We start from the raw sequence: 18,995 nt of genomic DNA, 5'->3' as shown, positions 1-18,995 counted from the left end.
GGGGATTCATCCAACCTCCATGGCTCCAGAAAGTCTGGATTCCATGAGAATTTCATGACAGAATCCTTGGCAGACAAATGTTCGTCGCACTTTCTTCAGAGCCTTATTTGAAGCTCTGAAGATTCCCAGGCTGCCTTAGGACTGTGAATTTGTCCTCTTGTATCCAAAGTACCATGGTAACTCATACCTGAAGGAATGAGAATAAAATGCTAACAGGACTAGAGTATAATTTCAACTTGCCTGCTCTGGCTAAATCATAGTAGGCCATCCTGTCTATTTCCTTATCCCTCCATTCTACCTTCAGGGGCAATGTTGTAAGCATGCAAGCCACCTCTACCACCACAGTGGTCACTCATCTGAAGAAGAACCTCGGCTACTTCTATAAGGAGCAAAACTCATTATAGCTCCGTGACATTCTTATCTCTGGGTCCTGTGTCCCTTCTTGGGGGGGGGGGATGGCAGTTCTTTTTTCACAGATAATGGATGCAGAAGCATCTATAGCAATGCCGACATATGGGCACCCAGTGAACGTTAGTTGAATCCAAGGCTGAAAACTCTGTTTCAACCCCTTTACCGTACTATATTTCTAGAAAATAAATAGTCTTCCTCATAGACAACATTCTTGCTTTAAGAGGTAGGCCAAGAATTCATGCAGCAGAGGAAAAGGTGAGCCATTTCTCTGCACCTTCCACAATACCTGACCTCGATCCAGGTACACACAGTCAACCTGTAAAAACCAGTGGGAGGAGGGTGGGGTTTCTCCACTTACTGTATTTCTCACTTTTTTCTTTAGGTGGAGTATAAAGCAATCAAAGACAAATAAAGCAGAATAGATTCACTCAAGTATTTGGGATCATCCACAGAATGTAAAAATGAAAACATTTATGTTCTCCTCCTCCTCTTCCTCCTTCTCCTTGTTTTTCATGGGGTTAGGAAGGCATGACTCGAAGATCGAATAGTAGAGTCAGGCCCAGATCTCCCAAAGAAAAGAACTGTCCAACCTTGGTCACAATGTCAGACCAACCTAGGTAAGTTTTTCACTGTGTTAACAACAACAAAAAAGAAAACAATTACCAAGAATCCATGCTCTTGGGGCTTCTCTCACCAAAAAGCCATTTACTACTTAGCTCTAAGCTAGCCAAATCCAACAAAGCCCTGGAGATTTTTGGCTTTATCTTCTCACTGAACTCATGCCAGCCTTGCACGGGCACAGCCAGGGCATCATCACCCAGCCTTAGGTGTTGGCAGCTTCTCCCACCCACTCCTTAGCACTTTCCCTGCACAGGGACAATGGTAAAGACTACCTCCCTTCCCACCCACTGCACCTGGAGGCACCTCTACCTCACACAGCCACGGTGGAGAAGGCTCCTTACTTGTCTGAACTCAGTCAAGCCCTTTTATTACGTAATTCTACTACCTTAACAGACATCAGAAAGTGCCTGCCTAACGGAGATGCTAGGGGAGGGGAGGGGAAGTCCTGATGTACAGTATCTCCATTATCATTAAATTGGAAGAAATTTTTTTTTTTAATAAAGTTCTTAGAATAGTGGGAAATTTCTGTTTCACTTAAAATACATCTCATGTTTATCTCCTTTCCTTTCCTGCTGCCACTTACTTTATCCAGAACCTCATCTCCACAAACTAATCCTTCTTATAGCTTCCAATTCTTTTTTCCTTCAAACCATCATGAATATCATCAAAAGATCTTCCAAAAACACTAATTGTAACACATCATTCAACAATTCATACCCAAGAATTTTTAATGACTCCTTGTTGCTGGCACTATAAAATTCAAATCCCAGAAGCTAATGTTCAAACTCCTCTACCTTGTCCCACAACCTGAAGAGATGTTACAAAAGAACCATATATCACTTCAAGAGCTCCTAAGACTCTTTTATCATTGCTGTATCAAAGTTCAAGACAACAGCATGGTGAATGGGGACATTTGCATATCCTCCAACACAGACAACTGGGAGGAAGCTTCACATTGGGTTTCTAGTTAGACTTCATCTCTCTCCCTTGACATTGTCAAATACATTGATATTCACACTGATTATTATATTAAGTCCAATGTGGCTGGCTACTATTGAATTTCTTCAAATGTCATTGTGAGATACTTCGCATACCTAACAATGAACCTCCTGCCACGTGACAGTAAAAGAGTGAAAACAGGAGGAACAATAAATCAACATTAGAAAAAGATACAAAACACACCCTGGTACTTGTAGGACATCATGTTCTGGTGGACACACCAGAGAACTGGCAAACAAATGTGAATTCTGTAAGGCAAATCGCACCCCTACAAGGCCAGTTGGCCAGTAGATCAACAAGAGCAAAGCTTAACAAGAGAAACAAATGCCACAGCCTTTAACAATGGGAAAATGGCAACGGAGATAGAGAATGTTGTGGAATAGAAATCAAGATCTTAGGAAGAACTTGCATTTATTTATCCTCTTCTTCACCTTCTGAAAGAGAACACTAAACTGCTACATTTTATTGCCATTTGTCTACCACAGTCAATAAAATACCTCTGAGCTTTCCAGAACAAAAACTTTTTAAAAAATGATATATTGTAGCATTTTCTTAAATTCTTAAAAAGCAGTTAGCAGTTGCTCAAATCTTTTCAAAGATACCTCTTCGATGATCTATCCATGAAGATTTCTCCTGCATCTGTGGCCAATGTTGACCATTTCCATCTTACCATGCAAAGTACTGACAACCGGAACCTTAAAGAAGTATGACTGAGGTTGGCCATTTTGTTAACTTGACTGAAAGTTTTTCTAGAATAAGAATCCTTACTTTTTCTTTTTTGATTTTGCTTCCCTTTTACCCTCCCCAACTCATCCTGTTAGCATCTAGCCCAGAAGAAGCCGTAAACAGATACTCCAGAAATACTGATATTGATGAGTTGATCTAAATTGAATTGAAAATCTTAAAATCACTCCTCCCCCCACATTTTTTTTCTTTATATATTTCTTTTATTCCTTCCGTCCCTCTTCCTGGAAGAGTAAGCATTAATGCTTTCTAAACAACTCAACTTTGGATTGTTGAAATGCAAATATTCTGCTACATACATTATTTTCCACAATTGAAAAAAATGTACAAGTAAATAAAGAACTCTTTTTTGCAACAATGACTATACTCATCCAGCAAACCCATTTCCCCTACACATATAAAGCTGATTATTGGGGTTTTTTTGCAGTTAATAGAGTGGGCATGGTGCTCTTCCTTCAACTTTTGTGTGAAGTCGTTAGGATTTCAACAGAAGCCACTGGCTCTGCTTCTTTGCAAAATCATTTTGCCCCTGTCTGTAAGAATCAACAATGTCCCTTTCTCATTTACCTCCTAATAATTTTAAAAGCCTTTATTTCGTAATGCCTCCATCTCACTCTAGCTGCTAATGGGTACCTTTATACCCAGAGAAGACCTCTCTTGGCTCTTTAGTCACCTTCACAAGTTAGGGACAAGATTCAGTGATGTTTACAGCCTGCTTGTAAGAAATACGAGCGTCTATGCTAGGCATGATTTGTGATTCCACTGTAATTTTCCCATTAGCTCTAGAGCTTATCAATCTTCTCTCTTACATATTCTGATCTTTTCCTCCCTTCTTCCCAGGCCAGCCCACCCCTTCCCCCAAGAAATGAACTGGTTTACCCAGCAGGTTTAGTCTTGCTTTGGCCAGCTTATTGTTTCAACGTGATTATGAAGTTGTTGGGCTTAAATACACAGTTTATTAATTTTCAGACATTCGTGATGTCTCCCTGTTGAATTTAGTGTGTGTAGGTGTGCATCTGTGTACTTAGGGTAGCTAGCGCTCCTGGAGTTTGCAATTCTTCAAAGACTGAAGAAATAGAGTCAAGGTTAATTTGTGCTGTTGAATAATCACGTACTTTTAGAGGTATAAGAAATGCTGGAGTTCAACTTGGGCATTCTATGGATTGGAAAACAGAGGTACAGCATGGTAGAAGGATTTGACCAAGGTCATCAAATTAATTACTATGAGAACTGGGCCATGGCTCAGAGCCACCATATCCAGGTCCAGCAGGGTCATGTATATGCCTCCCCAAAGGTTCATATACGTGAATGAGAACTCACTATGCCCATATACAACAAAAATACATCATAGATCTGCGAATATAAACATGCAGAGAAAATGGGGAGGTACTGTGTATGTAGTTTACAACACAGAGAGCATGCTGTTAAAATCAGAGTAAAACTCCTCAATTAGATTAAATTAGAATCCAAGGAGATGACCCCTGCCCATCCTGCCCATGCCACCCATTTTCCCCAAGTAGCTCATAAAAAATGATGGACGTATTTCAAAAAGCCCCTTGGAGATATTTTCATACAATTTTCCTTTAGTGTGATCAATACAATGTTATCCCTAATTCTATGAAAATAGCTTTTTCACACATCTATGCACACACATTCATACGCACATAAAACATTGCCAGCAGGTACTTTTAATTTGCTGGAAAATATTTCTAAGAAGTCAAAAAGCTCCAGCTGAATGAGTGTGCCCTCTTATTGGCTACTCAGAGCAGCTGAGGGACCTGATTGGTTCCTGATCCAGAGGACCGATAAGAACGGCTATAAAATCCCTGGGTGCAGCTCTTGGGCCCCCAGTTTGCAAAAGCCAGAGGTGCAAGAAGCAACGACTGCAGCAACAGCAGCAGTAACAGCAGCAGAAGCGTCAGCAGGAGCAGCAACAACCGCAACAAAAAATCCTCATCAAATCCTCACCTAAGCTTTCAGCGTATCCAGATCCACATCTTCACTCAAGCCGGGAGAGGGAAAGAGGAAAGGGGGGGAGGGAGAAAAGAAAAAAAAAAAAAAAAACCAACAACTTAGCGAAAACTTCTCAGAGAATGCTCCAAAACTCAGCAGTGCTTCTGGTGCTGGTGATCAGTGCTTCTGCAACCCATGAGGCGGAGCAGAATGACTCTGTGAACCCCAGGAAATCCCGGGTGGCAGCTCAGAACTCAGGTAAGCAGCAAACCCAGGACCGGTTTCTCCCCCAAAGAGCTGTCCTCATTTGCCTCTCGCTTTTGCAACTGTGTCTGTGAAGGCTGATCTTGATAATAAATGTGCTTCATGCCTGATGGCAATAAACTGCCAGTGTAATCCAATAGCCTTAGGAAGTGGAGCTCCTTTGTTTAATAAATTGCATGAAACTAACGAAGAAGCTGGGCTCTCTGCTGAGGGTATTTCATTGCATAAGCCTAGCCTGATTGCCTGAAATCTGGCACGTACCCTCTGGGGTGGGGTGGGGGGTGGAGAGGGAGAAGGGGAAAGGCTTGAATGTTGGCATGCTTCAAAGTGCTCTCTATACTTTCCAGAAGCTGATCTTAAGGTGAGACATAGCTTGTTCCTGATGCTGCCTCTCTTACCTTTAAGACCTTATAACTTGACATCCCTGCCTCACTTGGGGACACACAGAAAAGCTCCCTCTGCAGACTGATTTACAGAACCATAGTCCTCAAGTCTGACAAATCCAGGGTGGATTCAGAGAAAAGTCCACTCATCCCACCCCCACCACTGTTCGTTCTCTCACTCCTGGCTCCCAGGCTCCATTCAATCGCTGGTGCAGCCCATGGCCAGAGAGCCCCTTGAGAAAGAGTATTTGTGAAATGCAGCGGCTGTTTCTCCCAGGGAAAGGTCTCCCTTTAGTCCTGACTCCAGGAGCAGTGCATTGTGTACTATCTTGGCCTGTAAAGGGAAAGAGCCATTAGGAAGACGCATTGACACCTCTGCCTTTTGACTTCTCTTGCCCCACTTGCTCCTCTTCCATTACTGCCCTCTCTGCCCCAACTGTCAGCAAAGATGGGATCGCAGGTGTCAGAATGCTGCAGCCGATGCTCCCCTTGGAAGTGTACAGGTCCCTGCCGAGAGGAGGGCATTTGCTTCACTTCCTTTTGTACTTAGTTGCTATAGAGATGCAGTGATTCACAATTCGAGCTTGCCTAAAACAATAGCAGCCCTAATGCATATTAAAACTGCTTAAAGCAAAGTTATAATTTGAACCCGTGGAAATATATAATTAGGGAAATGACTTGTAACATCCCAGAGGCTGCGGGTGGTGGGAGGGGGTGGGGATGCCTAACTGAACCCTGCTTTTGATCTCAGAGGAGAATCCTATGGTATGAAGGCTGCAGATCATTTCTTGCTGAGCTGCCTGCCAGAACACCCCCCCCCCCCGCTTCTGTAGGAGAGAAATTACTTTTATGGGAGATCTTATCCAAAATGTAGAAAGCCTCATGCAAGTTCTTTGTGGTTTTCTTCCAGTCTTGCACAAGGGATGCCTCAGCTTTGTTATTCCACACCTGTGTTTCTCTTTAAAAGGGGGGGGGGGGCTTTTAATATGAGAGATTATACATATCTCCAAGCATTATCCTATAGTAGGGGGTTGAGGTGAAACATGAGCAGATCAGATTTTTTTTGCCGATGGGAAGGTAAGTTAAATGCCCTAGATCAGAAGGGTCTCCAAGTAGACTCCTGGCAAATTCTTCTTCACCAGTGAGGCTGAAATTTCACCCTCCTTATCTGAAGTGAATTTTTGGAATCCAAATGGATTCCCTGGCCCTTCCATCTCCTAAACCTGGCCACCAGTCATTGCCTTTCCATGCTTTCCCATGCTTTCGAACTTCTAGGGATAACCTTGATTCTATAGAGCTGATTAAAGGCCACTATGCGTTCCATGAACTCCCATTTTACTTCTCCAGCCATCAAAATGGTGAGACTGAGGACATGTGTCTCAGAGGGAAGACTCATCCCCTCTCCTTCATGTGCTCTGGTTTTTATAGGTCAAAGGGGCCTGCCTTTCCCTTACTTCTCACCCCCATGTCCCATTTGGAGTGAGCCCATCTGCTGACCCCATCATGGACTTCTGGGATAAGTTCTTCTAACTCATTGTCCATGCCTTTTGCCTCTGCACCCACCTGATCCTGCTGATTTGCCCTCACTATATGACCTAGATTGGATGGATTTCTCTCTTCCAGCTGAAGTGGTTCGCTGCCTCAACAGTGCTCTGCAGGTTGGCTGCGGGGCTTTTGCATGCCTGGAAAACTCCACCTGTGACACAGATGGGATGTACGACATCTGTAAATCCTTCTTGTACAGCGCTGCTAAATTTGACACTCAGGTAATAAGACCTTGACCCCTGCTCCTGCTTGCTGCTTGTCTTTAACAGTTTACTATTGTTCTCATGAACCATCTTGTAAGAAAAGAGCTCTGATTCTCAGTCTACCCACTTCTCAGCGCATACATTCACACAAACACACACACACACACTTTTGTCCAGGAAATAGCTACCTACTCTAATGCATGATATGTAATCCCCTAACAGAGGCAGCCTTATAAAGGGGAGGGTGAGGAGTAGAAAATCTTTGCCTCTTCAAAAGGAAATAAAACTGTTCTTCCCACAAAAGTTCTTCTCACTGCATGATCAGCATATTAGTGTATATGTTGAATTATCAAAGACTCAATCCCAAGAAGACAAAGCCATACTGGGGCTATTTTTAAGCTTCAGGGTGGGTGGTTGAATAGGGTTCATCTCTCTTTATTCTCATCTCATTTCATTTCTATGGAGCTCAATTTTCACGGTAGTGTAACGAAGTAAGGGCATTTTTATATACCTTTGGCCATGGCACAGTCTTCTCTCATTGCAAGGACATGCAGATGCCATGATCCAATGCCAAGGCAAGCCCCTGTATGTTGCCCATATTGCATGCCCTGTTCTTTCTTGTCAGGTCAAGCTAAAGCTTTTCCTCTTATGCCCCCTCCTTGGCAGGGAAAAGCATTTGTCAAAGAGAGCTTAAAGTGCATCGCCAACGGGGTTACCTCCAAGGTCTTCCTTGCCATTCGGAGGTGCTCCACTTTCCAGAGAATGATTGCTGAGGTGCAGGAGGAGTGCTACAGCAAGCTGAACGTGTGCAGCATCGCCAAGAGGAACCCTGAAGCCATCACTGAAGTCGTTCAGCTTCCCAATCATTTCTCCAACAGGTACAAAATGAGCCCACATTGTTGCAGTGGGGAGGGGGGTTGGCTAACAGAGCCAGACAGGGAAGAGGGGTAAAATTGCCACAGTCACACTCTTATTTTAGCTTGCAATCTTCTCAGCTTTTGCAGGAAAAAATATGTTTGTGATTGGTTGTGACAGCTTAAGCAGCCTGGATTTTTTTTTTTTCCCACTGTGATAGGAAAAGTCTTTCCATGCATCTAACAGAAAGCTTCATTTGCAACATCACTGAGTGCATTTTCATTGTCTGTTTTCTTGCCATAAGCCTGAAGGGAATTGTGAAGTTTCTGGAAAGAAGCTTTTGAAACATCAAATTTGGCTGAAGTCATGACTATGCAGCAGTGTAATTGACCATTATAAAACTCTGGTCAAAATGTCATAATGCAGCTTTTTAAATATGCATGTTTCTTGAATGAGTCCTTAGCCCAATCAGGTATTTCACTAGTTAGCCTAGAACATGCCATCTCACTTCCCTGGGATTCAGATTTCCTATGGAGAAAGTGAAAGACGATGCCATGCTCCTCTCTAGTCTTTATTCCAGTCATTCACTCTTCTAGTCCAAGACTTTCTGAAATGGTGTTCTGGAGGATGCCCAAATTATACTCCACACATTTTCATGTTAGGATTATAACATGACTAAAAGCCACCTAACCAGTAATACCTGAGCATCATGCCTTTCTGGGCCCAAAATTCACTTACTTTACCAGCCAGGATCATGCATGATGCTCATGATGCATGAGAAGGTTGACATTCCCCCCATGCAAATGGTCTGGGAAAATCCCCAGCAGAGCAAGGCTTTCCCATCTGCATTCAAGTTAAGAGAAATGCTGATAGGATTGGTTTAAAGGTGTGGCAAAGGTAGTACAGAGCGGTCATATTTAGCCATCCTCAAGCCTACTATGATGCTCCACAGCCTAAAACTTGACTCCCAGTCCTAAAGTTTTATGAAACTTTGACTCTCTAGCCAGTATGCAATATTCACAAATATGAATATTTGTGAATATTCAAAATATATATATATATATATATATATATATATATATATATATTCAAATATGGCTGGAGAGTCCTATACATGTCACTCTGACCACCTAAGAGTTACCACTGACTTATATGATTAATTTCTTGGCAAGTGCTACCACCCTTCTTTAGATAGTGTCAACAGCCAAGTCCTTCTGAGGCTGATAGATAACTTAGCCAAGTATACACATAGCTAGAAAATAGCAAATTCCTCCTTAGGGAAAGGTTAAGACTCTTTACATAAAAATTTTTGTAAAGCTTCTGATTTACTCTTAACTTCCCCTAACTGCAGTTCAATACTCTTCAGAATTGCATATCAACTTTTAAAAATTCTCTAGTACTTGGAAGTGACTCAATCATGGAACACTAACTGATATGCTCAGAGTAGGAAAATGAAATCCACCATTTCTTTCAAATGACCTCTCTCTTTATATCAACCTTGGGTTTAAAATTATTCTAGTAAAATTCTTGTTACAATTGGGGAAAAAAAAAAAAAAAGGCAAATCATTCCAAACTTCCTTCATCATAAAGAAAGGAAATAGTCAGGTAGGAGCTAGGGGCAAAATGTGTGTTTATATGCATTGGGTGGATGATGGGAGGATGGTTAACAAAGCCATCATTCCAAGTTTAGAACGTTAAGGATCCTGTGATGATTCATGATCCAAAATATGACATGAAACTAATTTTGAGCCAATCCTAATATCCCTATTTCAATTGAAATAGCATCTTCTACTGGGAAAGGAGAAATCTTACAGAAAGAAGGATACAGATTGCAGGTGGGTAACCCCAAGTTATCTAAGAAGAGACTAGTAAAAGGAGTTTTAACCAGGCTGTTATTCTTTTCAATAGGTATCTAATTTCTACTCCCTTTAGAAAATAGACACAAAGAAAGTCCTGTTATTTCCCTTTTTTCCTCTCAGGAGACTCACACTTAGTCAGAAAGGTTGGTGAGAAACAAATAAACCAAACAAAAACAAAAACAAAAAAAAAGGCCAGAGTCTTCCATGAAACTCTTACCTTTCTCCAATTATTTCACTTCAACTGGCTAATATTATTCCTGTTTAGAACTAGAGATTTCCGGTTCCACGCTGGGCTTGACTTGCTCTATTTAGGCTTCTCACTCTCCTGAAACATCCTGCTTTCCCAGCCTCTGTCCCACCATAGACACACGCTAAACTGGTGCCAATTGGCACAGAATTGTGAAAGGAAGTAGTTACAGGTTCATTCCACCTTCCTGTGACTTATCTAACAAGAGATTTGGGGCTGGGAGAATCCAAAGCCTGTGACTGGACTAGGAGCCAGAACAGGGAAGTTTTCCATGAAAGAAATACACCTAGAAGAGAAAGATGGTTGAGTGTCCCCCCAGGCTGCATTTGCGAAGTACACTGTCAACTATGAGGGAAGTAGAACAACTGATCAGACAGGCAGGGCAGTGTGAGGATGGGGAAGCAATTTGACCAGTCCAGATCCCGGGTGGGAAAACTGACAAAGCTTCCAACTCTCTAGGGCATGGATAGGGAACAGGAAACAGAAGAATAATATTGATCAAGGGAAACAAAGGACTATTTATAAACCCTCACACAGAACGTTCCTAAGCAGTATGTGTGTATTTGGGTAAGCATGGCTGAAACAGTAGCTATGGAAAATATCTGATCTTATTCTTTTCCAAGAAAAAACAAATCAGTGATGGAATTTTCAAAGTGGGAAGAAAGAAACAAGCCTAGAAAAGTTCTTCCAGGCTGGGTGATCAGAACACTTAGCCTATACAACATTTGCAGCACATCTCCCAAACCCTCCTAAGGAACATCTATATGAAGTACCTAGAAACGTAGAATTTCACAGCCAGAGATCATCAAAGAGTTATCTAGACTACTTCATTTACTAATTAAAGGCCCAGAGAGTGGTAGTGACCTTCTGAATGTCATCCAGCTACTGAATGACAGCCTTAGGCCCAAAACTCACATGGCCTTGAGCCAAGCAGTATGATTTCTACTTCAGAAATAGCACCCAACAAAACCTGCAGGAAATATCCACAACCCAAAGATAGAACACCAAGCACAACTGAATATTAAATTAAATTAAACAATTAAGTTCACTTTCATTAGAGGTTTGTCTTACCAATAGCTATAGTAACAATAGGACTTGACACACACACAAAAAAAGTGTACAAAAACATGATAATTGTCAAATCAACCTTTGCTGGAGACATAATTCCTTAAATAATCATTTTCATCTAATGGTTTACAAGAAAAATCTGCCTCATTGACCAACATAATCTCAGAGGTAAATGTCATATCCCAACCCTTAGTGGAAAATCATGGAACTAACTGATTGCTTCCTCTGGCAAACCATATTGACCTAAAGGCAACATGACAAGTTTCCCAACCCTGAAGGAGCTATTAGAGCCATGGGCTTTGTTCCTTTTCCCAGGAACTCTCTTAGCCTGCCCTTCTTGAGTTAACAAAGCTCCATGAGGGAAGAAGACATGAGTGGATTTTGGAGGGTCACTAAGCAGTAAGGCTGGTACCGGTCATCATCAAAAAATGCCACAGGATCAGGTGTCAGGGCAGGGCCAGCAAGGAAAGCAACAGTAAAGGTAGGAGCACTGGATAAAGAGAGCTGGCCCTTTAACAAGTGCGGCCAGAGGGAAACTTCTGTCCTCAAGAGGCAAGGTTAGCTACAGAAGCTTAGTTTCCTTAGTGGAATTAGACTTCCTCATCCAGATAAGTGCTCTTGGTTGGTATCTGAGGAAAGACCTCATTTACCAACGCACTGGAGAGTTTATATGATGTGAATAGCCCTGCTCTGGTGGCATAGTACCTACGGCATTTGACTGCTAACCAGAAGGCTGGCGGTCCAAACCCACCAGCCACTCCTCAGAAGGAAGATTGGGTAATCTACTTCCATAGAGGTACCACCTTGGAAACCCAAGGAGGGGTCACTATGAGTCAAATCAACTCCACGGCAGTGAGTTCAGAAATAGCAGGGTTAATGTCTAAGTTATAAATTCTTTACTAGGGTGTAAGGGGACCATCAGAAACCTTATCTCTAGGATCTATTCACCATCAAAAATAGACACAGAGATCTAGAGAATCCAGGTCCTAGCAGATCCCAGGACTGGGGAGATGCCTGGAGAACTATGTGAATGTGTAGGTGTCTGCAGCTGTTGGTATAAAGCAGTTTATTCTCAGTTTTTCCACAGCCAGTTTTCTTCCCATTTTCCCATCCACGGGAGATCTGCTTTGACTCATGTGCTTTATAATTCCAAAGGGTTGGAAAATGTTCTTCTGTGCCAGAGAATCCCAAATTTAACAACAGCTGGATATAATCCTCCCTTGAGGAACGGGTATACCACAATCTGTCAGCAACCCAAACACAGCACTTCTCTTTCCATCCCCACCTTTGTTCTGCTCACCCACAGAAGGGTGACCGTTTTGCTTCATTACCCACGTTCCACTCGATTTACTGTACATCCTTGAAAGGACCTCTTTTGGGGGTTAAGTTATTCTGGAAAGATGTTTGATCCTGTGCTCTGTAAGGTGAGTTAAAAATAAACAGGTTTCTTTTCATGGAAGATTCTATGGCCCCAGAGATCTTCAGGCTTCTCTGAGGAAAGGGTCTCTCCATATAAATATTCCAGGTCACTGTCATCAGAGAGTCTCTTCTTGATGAACACAGAGCTAATGGATTCTGACAACTGCCACTTCAAAACAGAGCAAAAGTATTCCAAACAACACTGGAAAATACCTGGACTGCCTTCCCAAAAACAAGACAAGCAACTTTTATGCTATCAATATTGTTGTTGTTGTTGTTGTTGTTATGTGCCATCGAGTCGGCTCCAACTCATAGCGACCCCTCCTTGGGTTTCCGAGGCAGTATCACTACAGAAGTAGGATTGCCCAACCTTCCTTCCGAGGAGTGGCTGGTGGGTTTGAACCGCCAGCCTTCTGGTTAGCAGTCAAGTGCCTTAGGCACTATGCTACCAGAGCTCCTGCCAGAGTATAATCCCATCTGAGCCATGACATCTAACTGCGATGTTTGGAATGTTTAAAGAAATTGCACCAAAGATGAAGTTAGCTTATATCAAATGCAAGGGTTTTTTGTAAAATTTGCCAGGGGAAAAAAAAAAAAAAGTTGCTGTTGAGTCAATTCCAACTCCTGGCAACCCCATGTGTGCAGAGTAGAACTGCTCCATAGGGTTTTCAAAACTATGACTTTTCAGAAGCAAATTGCCAGACCTTTCTACTAGGCACCTCTGTTGTTATGTGCTGTGGAGTCAGACCTGACTCATAGAGGCCCCTTCCTTGGGTTTCTGAGGTGGTATCACTATGAAAGTAGATTGCTCAACCTTCCTTCTGAAAAGTGGCTGGGGGGTTTGAACCGCCAGCCTTCTGGTTAGCAGTCAAATGCCTTAGGTACTATGCTGTTTTTGTTATGTGCTGTCGAGTCGGCCCCAACTCATAGCGACCCCTCCTTGGGTTTCCGAGGCAGTTTCACTATGGAAGTAGATTGCCCCAACTTCCTTCCGAGGAGTGGCTGGTGGGTTTGAACCGCCAGCCTTCTGGTTAGCAGTCAAGTGCCTTTAGGCACTTGCTAGATGGGTTCAAATTACCAACATTTTTGTTAGTCCAGGGAATCCTAAAGTTTACTATACTTGTAGCCTTTTGCCATCAAGTCATTTCTAACTCATAATGACCCTATAAGGGCAAAGCAGAACTGCCCCCATAGAGTTGCCAAGGTTGTAATCTTTACAGGGAGCCCTAGTAGTACAGTGGTTAAGATCTTGGCTGCTAACTAAAAGGTCATTGGTTAAACCCACTAGTCGCTCTTTGGGAGAAAGATGTGACAGTCTGCTTCTGTAAAGATTATACCCTTCAAAACTGTATGGAGTAGTACTACCCTGGCCTGTAGGGTCTCTATGAGTCAGAACCAACTTGATGGCAAAGGGTTTGGTTTTTTTTAATTTTTTAATCTTTATGAAAGCAGACTACCACATCATTCCCCCACAGAGTGACTGGTGGGTTCGAACCACCAATATTTCAGTTAGCAGCTGAGTGCTTAACCACTGTGCCACCAGGGATCCTAAAGTTGCCATACTTAGCAAGGAATCATGATTTACTAGATAGATTTATATTTTAAAAAATTCATTTCCTCAGTGACCAAAAAATAAACCAAGAAATCTAAAACAAGAGGGCAATATAGCAGTATAGTACTGTACCAAGAGAGATTCAAGAAAATAAGAATGCAAATTACAGTGGTTTTTCTCAAAAATTGTCTTCAAGGAGTTTCCAATCTAATTAAGGAAATGAAACTATTAGAAGCCATCACATCTTAATCTTTATAATGTTTATAAGAAGTTCGAGAAAGGGAAAGACAGCAAAAGCTACAGCAGTAGGAGAAGACTCCATGAAGTTACTGAAGAACCCTTAAGGATCACCAATATTTCAATCTAATTATCTTACTGCTTGGCACATTGACCCTCTAGCTACACTAAGACCTTTGAAGGAAGACTGAAAATGTGGTCAGTCAACAGCATTTATCAAGGCTAGCTGAGTGTATGATATGGAAATTAGATTTAGTAGAAAAATGCATGAGGCATAGAGGACAGAATCCCTCCTTTTAAAAGGGAAGTTTAATCAAAATAAGCACTCATAGATACATACACCTGCACTCACACACACCCACCATAAAGGAATATTGCAAAGGGGTGTCAAAATACCTACAAATTCATGTATTTTGACTATTAATACAAGCATTGAGTGTTGAGCTCATCTCATCATATTTGAGTAAGTCTTGCTTCTACCACTAACTCATATTATGACCTTGGACAAGTTACTTCAGCTCTCCCGTCTTAGCTGCTTCTCTATAAAATGAGACTTGAACTCGTCACTATCTGATCTTTATGGCCCCATCTAGCTCCATGATTCCTTACTTCCAAAAATTTTAGACATTGCATTCAACCTACTAGTTACAGTATGCTCTAAGTCTCCTGATCTGTGAGTGTGATGACATTGCATTGTATTGTAAACCTAGGGAGCATATGCACTCAAACTAAGAAGATACTGCATAAGGGTTAGGAACCAAAAGCCACCTTCAGCTGATGAACTCTTTCTCTTTTCATAGCCTGGCCATTCGGGACCACCATTGTCTGGAGCCTGAGTCTTGCTTTGGTTTTACTGAATGATGGTAGCACTGCCCTCTTTTCCATGCAGATACTATAACAGACTTGTCCGAAGCCTATTGGAATGTGATGAAGACACAGTCAGCACAATCAGAGACAGCCTGATGGAGAAAATTGGGCCCAACATGGCCAGCCTCTTCCATATCCTGCAGACAGACCACTGTGCCCAACTACACCCACGAGCTGACTTCAACAGGAGGCGCACCAACGAGCCGCAGAAGCTGAAAGTCCTCCTCAGGAACCTCCGAGGTGAGGGGACCTCTCCCTCCCACATAAAACGCACCTCACATGAGAGTGCATAACCAGGGAGAGAGGTTCACAACCTCACCAACTAGTATCATTTTAGGGGTGTTAATACACCAACTTTAAGTGTACTGTGCCTGGTTTGATTTTTTAAAGTAGTTCCTATTTTCTATCCCCCTTAAAGAAAATTGCATGAAACTAGGATTCTGTAATCAATATCCCAACATTCTGCAATGGCAGCATTCCCACAAACAAAATACATGTGATCTTCCCGCCTCTCCTCTTTAATCACCTTCCTTTCCCAAATCCTTCCCCAGTTGCCCTCAAACTACCCTCAAGCTCAAAACATTCATGTAATTCCCAAGTCATTGTAATTTGAAGATGTGGAGCCCTTCAGAATGGTTGCCCCAGTAGAGTTAGCTGATAAGAAACAACTTAATTTAAATGCATGTCTTAAAAGCTCATAAAGATGTTAAATGGAATTCGTGTTATGAATCTGTGCTGGCCATGGACGAATATGAATGTCATGTTTGAATTCTTGATCTCTAATGAGCTAGTGTCTTATGGTCTTGATCCTCCAATGTCTAATTTCCTTTCCAACACATTTACCAAATTGCTCAAGCCTGGCTTTCCGACCAGACACTGAGCCTGCATCTTCTTGCATCTAGTGAAAAACAAAAAGCTAACATCTTTATGTACTGTAACTGCTCAGAGCTTTAAAAGTATCTTTAACAATTGTCTTAAAACCAGAGAATCTTAAGGTCTAACTGTGGAATATAAATAGCTGAAAACTAATGTACTGTACATAAATTCCAGAGGACTCTGCTTAAACAAAGCAGTATATAATAACTTTATTGCATATAGATTTAGTTTTGTAACTTAGCTTTATTTTTCTTTTTCTGGGAATGGAATAACTATCTCAATTCCAGATATCCACATAAATGCTCCTTGTGGCCTTTTTTATAACTAAGGGGGTAGAAGTAGTTTTACTCAACATCAAAACTTAAGATGGGCCTATATGAGATAGGAAAAACCAACAGGTTTATCTGAAGGACCCCAGGTAAGATGTTAATCTCCCAGCCCACCTCAACCCAGAGGCTATTCTTGACTTAGACCTGTCCTGAAACATTTCATCACATCCAACTGGGAATTATAAGAACCAAAAAGAGCATCCCTTTGGGCTTGGATCACTTACAGTGCGATAAGGCCTATACCGTGGGAAGTGGCAGCTCTTAATGTGCCACCTTTTATCGGTGCCCTGTACTCTGAGAAAATGATGGCAGGGTGGGAGGCTTCCCATTAAGTCAATCAGGAATGAGTCAATCAGCCTTTGGGTCTTTAGTTTGGGGTACTTGGCTGAGGGGATATAAATAATCCTGGGCTGTCCAGCCTTAATAGACAACTCTTACACTTTTGTCCTGTAGCACTCTGCCTGCCAAAGTAGTCCTGGCAGCTGGGCCATCTCTGTAGGACTGCAAAACCAGAAAGAGGGAAAAAAAAAAAAAAAGAGCTGGTGGTTTGATCATTTCTGCCGTGATGTTTACAAGATGGCGACCACCAAAGCCAAATGAGTAACCTATCTATAAACAACAGTAGTTTCTCAGGGTCATTGTCCTTGAACCCAACAGTCCCTAATGAGCATCACTACCCACCAAAGGTCAATGTTGAGAGAGGAAGAGGGAGGAGGGGTAGGACTGTAGGGGCCACTCCAAACTTGCTTAGGTAGAAACTATTGGTGCTTGACTCTCACTAGGCTAAACTCAAGATTTGACCAAATCTAGTGATAGGGATCCTGGTGGGAGGAGGGAGGGCACATCTCCAGAAAAAATGAAAAAGCAATACAACTTTACCACAAAGCCTTTAAAACCAGTAACGTGCTGCTCAAGGACCAAGAGCAATTGCAGCAGACCCAGCAGCAGCAGCAGCAGCACGGACACGTGGCTGCCTTTGTTCCCACACAGCCTCTAAGCGTGCTGACATCAGATTGTTAAGGGCATTTTTATACTTAGAACTGTCCCACCCCCAGGTCCCCAAATATATGGACACTGCCTTAGCCTCTTGGAAATCAGGTAGACCATATTCTAAGTTGACTCTCCCACTCCTCCACCCCACCCTCCACTCCCAGGCAAGGCTGACTTCTCTGAACCAGAAAAGCTATTGAAGTTTGTGTGTTGTGTCCATTTCGCAAACCCGCTAAGCCAGGACCCCAATGTGACAATTAGTTCATGAGTAGTCCTAGCAAAAGTCTCTCTGACTTCAGTCCAGTGGATTCTCTTTTTTTTCTATGACTTCTTCAAATCGTGGTACCCCCCCTTTACTTCCCATAATGATATTTATATATGTATCTATAATACATATATCTTCACATATGGAAAGAAGCAGTTCTCACAATGTTGCTAGTTTTTTGCTTCTCTTTTCCCCACCCCTCTCCCTCCAACTCCCCCTGGAACTTCCAAAGCTTCCTCTCGTGTTTTCTGCACAGAGTGATTTGGGGGCTGACCTAGACCGTTTGCATGATTCTTCTATTGTGATTTGGTTGCACTTTAGACATGTTTGTGCCATTATATTTGCATTGTGTATTTATAATTTAAATGATATTTAGGTTTTTTGGCTGAGTACTGGAATAAACAGTGAGCATATCTGGTATATGTCATTATTTATTGTTAAATTACATTTTTAAGCTCCTTGTGCATATAAAGGTTATGAAACATATCATGGTAATGACAGATGCAAGTTATTTTATTTGCTTATTTTTATAATTAAAGATGCCATAGCATAATATGAAGCCTTTGGTGAATTCCTTCTAAGATAAAAAATAATAATAATAAAGTGTTAAGTTTTATCGGTTTCTTTTCCCCAATGTCTGTCATTGTTATTCTTTAAAAACTTCTAGAATGAGAATTTCTGAAAACAAAGATACAGCTTGGTTTGTTTCTTTAGGGAGCCCATTATTCTGTGTAGTAGGACAATAGTATTATACTGTAAATATGGAAATGACTACAGGTTAAATCAGCATTTTCTAAATTACCTTAAAACCATTTAGTGCCTCCCTTTACTTTCACAATAAAATTAAACCCAAACTTCTTACAAGCTTGGGAGAAACTTTATGGTCTGAACACTACCTCACAGCTCACTTTTCCTTCTGTTCAGGGAACAGCCATAAGGCTGTTCTGGAAAAGATTTTGCTCTTGTCGTACTTTTAGGCCCTTATTTGTACTGTTCCCACTTTCTAGGAGACGCTTCCCTCCAACCTTTCCTTAGACTGTTGTGTTGTTATGTGCCGTCAAATCGTACCTGACTCATAGCGACCCCTCCTTAAGTTTCCAAGGCAGTATCACTACGGAAGTAGATTGCCCCATCTTCCTTCTGAGGAGTGGCTGGTGGGTTGAAACTGCCAGTCTTCTGATTAGCAGTCAAGTGCCTTAGGCACTATGCTACCAGAGCTGGAAGTGTCTAAAAGAGCATTCAGTTGACAAGAGACCCTTAATAATTTAAATGAGTGATTTAGAAAGGGTCAGAAGAAGGGCAAAGACA

At 41.9% G+C, this 18,995-nt stretch overlaps 1 protein-coding gene across 1 annotated transcript; it reads left to right on the top strand.

Annotated features, from left to right (window-relative positions):
- Positions 1 to 4,868: 4,868 nt before the first annotated feature.
- STC1 (stanniocalcin 1) lies at positions 4,869 to 15,520 on the top strand. The gene is made up of 4 exons (XM_007950845.2): positions 4,869 to 4,986; positions 6,999 to 7,141; positions 7,790 to 8,001; positions 15,250 to 15,520. Exons 1-4 carry the CDS (start codon positions 4,869 to 4,871, stop codon positions 15,518 to 15,520), a joined length of 744 nt encoding a protein of 247 aa, XP_007949036.1.
- Positions 15,521 to 18,995: the final 3,475 nt, after the last annotated feature.

Source organism: Orycteropus afer, unplaced genomic scaffold (genome assembly GCF_000298275.1).
Source record: "Orycteropus afer afer isolate SDZICR_OR568_19922 unplaced genomic scaffold, OryAfe1.0 scaffold00289, whole genome shotgun sequence".
Taxonomy (NCBI): domain Eukaryota; kingdom Metazoa; phylum Chordata; class Mammalia; order Tubulidentata; family Orycteropodidae; genus Orycteropus; species Orycteropus afer.
This window is presented reverse-complemented; position numbering and strand designations above follow the sequence as displayed.